General features: G+C 38.7%; 1 protein-coding gene across 1 annotated transcript; it reads left to right on the top strand.

The window, feature by feature from the left end:
* The first annotated feature begins 3,550 nt into the window (after window positions 1-3,550).
* On the top strand, window positions 3,551-6,389 carry LOC147633405 (rac-like GTP-binding protein 5). The gene is made up of 7 exons (XM_086806473.1): window positions 3,551-4,079; window positions 4,677-4,764; window positions 5,039-5,148; window positions 5,249-5,312; window positions 5,482-5,546; window positions 5,726-5,791; window positions 5,954-6,389. The coding sequence occupies exons 1-7, from the start codon at window positions 3,981-3,983 to the stop codon at window positions 6,053-6,055; spliced, it is 594 nt and encodes a 197-aa protein (XP_086662599.1). The 5' UTR covers window positions 3,551-3,980; the 3' UTR covers window positions 6,056-6,389.
* The last annotated feature ends 1,079 nt before the right edge of the window (window positions 6,390-7,468 follow it).

The following is a 7,468-nucleotide window of genomic DNA, read 5'->3' on the forward strand; positions in this document are numbered from 1 at the left end:
CATGCCTCACCTTGAGGAGGGGGCAATTGCAATAAAAGAAAATTAAAAGTGAGGAATTTGTGGTACGTAGGATCGAAGGTGTATCTCATGTCATAGACTCTTACAGTCTTTAGACTTAACATGCACTACAACATGAGTGTGAACTTATTGGTCATGTTTTGTTTCATTCCTTTTTCACACATTTATAGTGTAGATGTGCTTGCTTTTGAATGCAATATGAGGGTTCTTGCTAAAACTTAAGCATGGTCATGACATAGTGATAAGAGTATTGAAATAAGGAGTTACATGACTTTCTTTGAGAAATCAAGCACTGGCTCCCTCAAGTTAAAAAAACCTTGTGAGAGGGTATCATCCACTCAATTTGTTTGATTTAAGTGTAAATAGTAGGGTAATACAATTGTGTGGGTATTTTTACAGTGTAAATAGTAGGGTAATAATCTTGTGTGGGTATTTTTCAATGTAAATAGTAGGGTAATAATCTTGTGTGGGTATTTTTACATGGTCTATACTTTACCTTTTTTTTTTGTTTCTAACACTACATTAGCTTAAGCATTGGAAAATTTGTGAATTGAAAAGTACAAAATTAGGTGGACCAATGAAAATCTAACAAGAATGGACCGATTTTTTATATTTAGAGTCTCACAAGGAGTTACTTTAGAAAAGCTCACGAAAATGGACTTGCTTCATATGTAGAAGGTTGCCATGGTGTCTCTAATAAATGCAATGTTGTGTGGGATTACATTGCATGTTTTTTTAACTTTATTATCTAAATGATTTGTGTCATAGAAATAATGTGCTAGCTTTATAGTTAATCCTTAAAAAAAAACCCTCCTTCCTAAGTTTTCATACAACTAGAGGTGGTTTTTGATTCATAGGCAATGCACAATGCTAGTGTAATTCTCTTTAGTGGAGTTATTAATAACAATACATTGATGTAGTCACTTCATTCAATGAGAAGATGCTTAGTCTAATCCAAACCACTTTTGTAGGGTTTCAAGGTGTGATTGGTGACTATGGTGGCTATTTGGCTAGCTAAATCCTTTGATAGCAATGTGGTAGGTGTTTCAAAGAAGTGTATGAATAAGTCATATGGTTCTTACCAAAGAGTGACATGGATCAAGTGGGAAATCATCCCACAAATTGATTTCTTGTTGCAAACTCTCACAACAATCATAACCATGTGAAAAACCACCACATTAGACTCCTTATATGAACATGTCTCATATTGCACAAATGTAAAATCTCCCTTACTTGATCGTTTTTAAAAGAATTTGAGTGTGAATACGTCGTGCAAAAGAAAATCCCACCTAGTTAGACATCACTTGGATGTGTGAAACTTCCTTTATCTGATCATATTGAAAAGCATTTGATCATATTGAAAAGCATTTAAATGTAAAATTTGGCAAACTAGTCTATGTGGATCGACTCTCGAGAGCCCTAAGTGGTTGGGGAGAGCCCTAAGTGGTTGGGGAGGGCCCAAATGTGAAACTCATCTTGAGGTGATCATGGATTTCATTAAATTTGAAGGGGAGCTTGATTGGTGAGAATCATTGTTGATGTGCAAAACATGAAGGGTTTCATGGGTGGAACAAAAGGATGTGACACTTGATGTGCGATCACACATGGGCCGTAGTGAGGTGGGTGTGAGTTTACTAAAACTCATTTTATATGCTCAAAGGATGGAGAAATTAATAAAAAGAATATGAGTGACTTGCACTAAGCTTAGCACTCAATGGAGTTAATGTTGCAAGGCTTGACACATGTAATTATGGTAGTTATATGCACAAGAAAAGGCTTATGTTTTTTATGTTTACTTCATGCACATGGTACCTTTGTACTAAAACTCATTGTGTGTGCTCCAAGGATGGAAAAATCAATAAAACAAATACGCATGCCTTTCACTAAGCTTGGTAGTACAATCTTTTATATCATGGCTGTATTTATGGGTTTATTAAAAGGAGTTTGAGCATTCATACTCACTTAATCCATGTGGTACTTTTTAGGAGTTAGTCATGCTTAACCTTGAGGAGGGGGGACAATTGCAATAAAAGAAAATTGAAAGTGAGGGATTTGTGGCACATAGGATGTAGGATCGAAGGTGTGTCTCATGTTATAGACTCTTACAGTCTTTAGACTCAACATGCACTACAACATGAGTGTGAACTTACTGATCATGTTTTGTTCCACACATTTATAGCATAGATGTGCTTGCTTTTGAATTCAATATGAGGGTTATTGCTAAAACTTAAGCATGGTCATGAGATAGTGATAAGAGTATTGAAATGAGGAGTAACATGACTTTCTTTGAGAAATCAAGTAGTGGCTCTCTCAAACAAAAAAACCTTGTGAGAGGGTATTATGCACTCAATTTGTGTGTTTTTCAGTGCAAATAGTAGGGTAATAATCTTGTGTGGCTATGTTTACAGGGTCCCTACTTTACCTTTTTTTTGTTTTTGTTTTTGACACTATATGTCATTGCTTTTTTACATGCACGTTAGCTTAAGCATCAGAAAATTTGTGGTATAAAGTATAAAAATTAGGTAGACCAATGAAAATCTAACAAGAATGGATCCATTTTTTATATTTAGGGTCTCACAAGGAGTTACTTTAGAAAAGCTCACGAGAATGGGCTCGCTTCATATATCACAGAGGCTCTAAATGCAATGTTGTGTATGATTACATCGCTTGTTTTTTAAAACTTTATTATCTAAATGACTTGTGTCATAGAAATAATGTGCTAGCTTTATACTTAATCCCTTAACCCCCCCTCCTTTCTAAGTTTCATGAAGCTAGAGATGGTTTGTTTTTTTTAAACTTTATTATCTAAATGATTTGTCATACAAATAATGTGCTAGCTTTATAGTTAATCTCTTAAAAAACCCACCTCTTTCCTAAGTTTCATGCAGCTAGAGATGGTTTTTGATTCATATGCTAGGCAATGCATAATGCTAGTGTGTGTAAAGACTCTTTACAGGAGTTATTAATAACAATACATTGATGTAATCACTTCATTCAATGAGAAGATGCTTGGTCTAACCCAAATCACTTTTGTAGGGTTTCAAGATGTGATTGGCCACCATGGTGGCTGTTTGGCTAGCGAAATTCTTTGATAACAATGTGGCAGGTGTTTTAAAGGAGTGCATAAATAAATCATATGGTTCTTACCAGTGTAGCATGGATTAGTATGTGGATTAATGTGTTGCAAGTGGAAAACCATCCCACAAATTGATTTCTTGCAAACTCTTTGGACACAACAATCATCCCCATGTGAAAAACCACCACATGAGACTACGTGTAATAGGCCTCACATTGCACAAATGTGAAATCTCCCTTAGCTGATCGAATTTGAGTGTGAATCCATCGAACGAAAGGAAATCCCATCTAGTTAGACAACACTGCTTGGGTGTGAATCCTCCTTCATCTGATCATATTGAAAAGCATTTGAATGTGAGAACGGTCGAAGTGGGGATAGACTCTTGAGAACTCCAAGAAGTGGTTTTGGGGAGAGCCCAAATGTGAAACTCATCCTGAGGTGATCATGGATTTCATTAAATTGGAAGGGGAGCTTGATTGGTGAGGATGATTGTTGATGTGCAAAACATGAAGGGTTTCATGGGTGGAACAAAAGGATGTGACACTTGATGTGGGATCACACATGGGCCGTAGTGAGGTGGGTGTGAGCCATCGCTTGGGGGGGATGCCTAGAGGGATAGATAGGCTAGGGAGGTAGGTGAGGTAGCTTCACCGTAGAAATGTAGCAGGAAGCAAGCTAGCATTGTAATGGGTTTCTCTGAGTTATCCTCTTTTTGTTAAGGCGATGTGAAGGGCGTACTTCTCGTGCATTGATAGACCTTCAACGCACCTAGACAGGTCGGAAAGACGAAACCCTAACGAACTTCTGGCCTTGTTTTGCATACTCCGAAGTGGAAAAGCCATGCCTTTGAGCTCAAAACCATCTTTCTAGCGGTACTTATTTCACCATGAGCACCTCCAGATTCATCAAATGTGTGACTGTTGGAGATGGGGCTGTGGGCAAGACCTGCATGCTCATCTCTTACACCAGCAATACATTCCCAACGGTAAGCCCACTACCTCCTCTGCAAGTCCTTCTGCCCGTTTGGGTTTTTAGTACAGCTTCAATTTGTTGCTAAGCAGCATTAAGTAATATAAATGTATTTCTTTGGCCGTTTGATTAGAGTTTAAACCCCCAGATCTTTGTATTGTTGGCGGTAGTGCCTTGTCACATTTGCATGCCAGACTAATTGTTGGTGGTAGTGCTTTGTCACATTTGCATGCCAGATTAATTGTTAATTTTATTCTTCAGAAAGCCATGTATTGATGCTTTAAAAAAAATAAAAAAATTGAAAGTGCAATATTTCCCTTCATCTTGGATGAGATTCCATGCCTGAAATACATATGCCAGGCTAATAGTTTTTTTTTAAAAAAAAAATATTATATTTTTTGAATGATTTTTTTAAAAATTGTAGTGCAATATTTCCTTTATCTTGGATGAGATGCCATGCCTGAACACATATGTAGCATTTTCTTCGTCGTGGTCATGCAATCTCCACATGGGTTCTGTGTATCTAGATACATTGCTTGTCCTGGCACCCTATACCACATATGTAACATCTGGATATGTTGTAACTTATTTGGATTTTGAAATTGGATTGCAGGACTATGTCCCCACTGTTTTTGATAATTTCAGTGCGAATGTATCTGTGGATGGCAACACTGTGAACCTCGGGCTTTGGGACACTGCAGGTGATGGCTCTTATCTTCAACACAGCTAAGTTTCCAAGTGTCATCTGGACAGAGGTCCTGCGTTGGGATCTGGTCTTGCTTCACATATTTTCCGCTGCGTCATTAGACTGCAAGATCTTACTCTATAATGTGGGATATGTAGTGGAGTGCAAAGCACTTCATCAATGCTCGTTGTTAGTGGTAGTACAATTGACATCCACACGAGGGCTAAGGTTTGTGGCATTTGTCTTAGTTATTTATTGATTGGGGTTCCATGTATTTCTACCATGTGTAGGTCAAGAAGATTACAATAGACTACGCCCGCTTAGCTACAGAGGTGCAGATGTCTTTCTTCTGGCTTTTTCTCTTACCAGTAAGGCCAGCTATGAGAATGTCATCAAGAAGGTGAACTGCTCTACAACGTGTACTTGTTTTTAGTTCTACATGTGAACTTAGTGCCTAAAGGGTGTGTACCTGTAGATATTGATACAGATGTGTTTTGCAGTGGATTCCTGAGTTACGGCACTACGCTCCTGGAGTTCCGGTCATTCTTGTTGGAACTAAGCTAGGTGATTGTGCGTTTGCACATGTTCATTCAGTGAATTTCTTTTGCTCACATGGCGGGCGCCTGCACGTACACATGCACACACACATAATACATTAATGATATGGTGCATTATGGGTTTTTTTTTCTCGTGGAGCATTGATTTTATTTGTCAAGTTTCTTCACATCCGCAGATTTGCGTGATGACAAACAGTTTTTTATGGATCATCCGGGTGCAGTGCCCATCACAAGTGTCTTTGTGAGAGCTCCTCCAATCACCTTTTACACTTTAAAGGCTCGCAGGAATCTCACTATGGATTCTTTATGGAAGCCTCCTTATCCTGCCGCTTATGACGATTTCTATCATTGTAATATCTATAATGTTTGACTAGTGCAATTTTTGTTTTTAGAGCTGAAAATTTGAATAAACTATTGCAGGGAGAGGAGCTACAGAAGCAGATTGGAGCTGCTGCCTACATTGAATGTAGTGCAAAGACGCAGCAGGTTCTTCTTGACTTATATAATCAGCTTTTCAGTTTCATGTGCTTTAAGATTTAGAGATGATAGGACTTTTTTTCATTAGAGGCAGGTTGACGTGAGTGTTTGGGATTGTTTCCTAACCATGTGGTTGCTAATATGCTGAAATTTTCTCGAGAGGTTTTTCAGAATGTGAAGGCTGTTTTCGATGCTGCCATCAAGGTTGTGCTACAACCCCCAAGGCAAAGGAGAAAAAAAAAGTCACATCAAAAGAACTGTGTTGTGATGTGATTGGAACGTAAGTTACCTGTGTTCAAGAGACGGTGCGGAGTTTAAGAAGTTAGTGTGCTACTCAGGTCAAAAAGGGCAGGCTTATGTCCACATCACAAGTATCATAGGTTTAAGCATTATGCATCTCCTAAACCCGAGACTTTCTTTTGAGGGATGCGCTCATTTCCAATGGTAAGAAGTGATTGCCTTTTTTTGGGGGGAATCTTTTGTAATTCTTAGGAAGCAAAAAATGCTCATAAGCAGGACTTTATAGGAAGAGAATGTATAATCATAAATATTGAGCTGATGTGGTAGCTGAGAAGCTCTACAAATAGTAATGGGAATTTTTGGAGTGCAATTGTGCCTGTGTTGGCCCCTGCTTTCTGGCATTGTTTTGTGTTTTATCCTTTAATTTCGCATAGTATTCACCCCAATTTCAATGTTCAAATGTAGATGCTGTTCTGAGCTTTGGTCCTCCATTGCATAACGATGGATGTGGCATAATGCACATCTATTGAGTGTCGTTTCAAGGGAGGGACAGCCATTGCTTTTGCTTTAATCTTGTCATGAGCAGCATTGGAGGATGTGGTTATTTATTATGGTCTTGCCTTTGCAGGAGATGCCCTTAAATTGTTGGAACCTTTCGTGGAGCAATGCCGTCTTTGCTTTGTTTGAGTGCTGCATATCCTGCATATGATGTATTCGCTGTAGCACTGTTTAGATCAACCCACAATCCTTCTGCTATGAATTGCTTTGGTTTGGAGGTTTCCACCTCTTGTTGCAACTTTGTTGTGACGAAACAACTACGGGACAGGTCCCATCCAGCCTCACGAACTGCACAGACCTCTCTCTAACCAGGTCAAAAGAAGCACCATTAGGCGGGCGTTGAGCTTTAAAGCAGCTGTTCTGCCAACTTGTTCCAACTCTAAAATCTCATAATTAGACCAATTAATGTGAAGTGATGTTTCTTTCATTCTTTTGGAGAAGCTTTGAATTTTTTTGTGAGTAGAGGTTGTATTCATTGAAGCTCTTTGTAGGTACTTACAAAGTCAATGGTTTTCTAGGCAATGGGTTATCCCATGTGATAGGTTTGGGTTTGCTATGGTCCCTTCTTTTGGGGAATGTAGGGTTGGTGTTGATGAGGTTAGCTACAAGTGCATGGGTTTTTTTTGGATCGTGAGGTGATGGAAAACAAATGTGATGGCTATAGTGAAATATACAAGAGTCGTACACGGGTAATGGCAGGTGGAAGTTGTGCCCTATGTGTTCCTTCAAAGGTAAAGGTTTTTCCAACGCAATTGGACTCCTATGGTTGGTTTTTCTCGATATTTATTTGACATTCTTTTTCTTGGGGAGTCAAGATCGTGAGATGATGATGTATGTGCTAGTGGACTTTATCCATAGGTGCAAAGCAGGTGAGGTTGACCTCTCTTG

This window comes from Cibotium barometz, chromosome 12 (assembly GCF_041138505.1).
Source record: "Cibotium barometz isolate CiBa-2024 chromosome 12, ASM4113850v1, whole genome shotgun sequence".
In the NCBI taxonomy this organism is placed as follows: Eukaryota; Viridiplantae; Streptophyta; class Polypodiopsida; order Cyatheales; family Cibotiaceae; genus Cibotium; species Cibotium barometz.

Excerpts from the sequence above, each read along its gene's own strand:
- LOC147633405 (XM_086806473.1), top strand. The coding sequence starts at position 3,981 with ATGAGCACCTCCAGATTCATCAAATGTGTGACTGTTGGAGATGGGGCT. Across the intron at positions 4,765-5,038 it reads CGGGCTTTGGGACACTGCAG|GTCAAGAAGATTACAATAGA; the intron begins GTGATGGCTCTT and ends TACCATGTGTAG. Across the intron at positions 5,313-5,481 it reads TCTTGTTGGAACTAAGCTAG|ATTTGCGTGATGACAAACAG; the intron begins GTGATTGTGCGT and ends TCACATCCGCAG.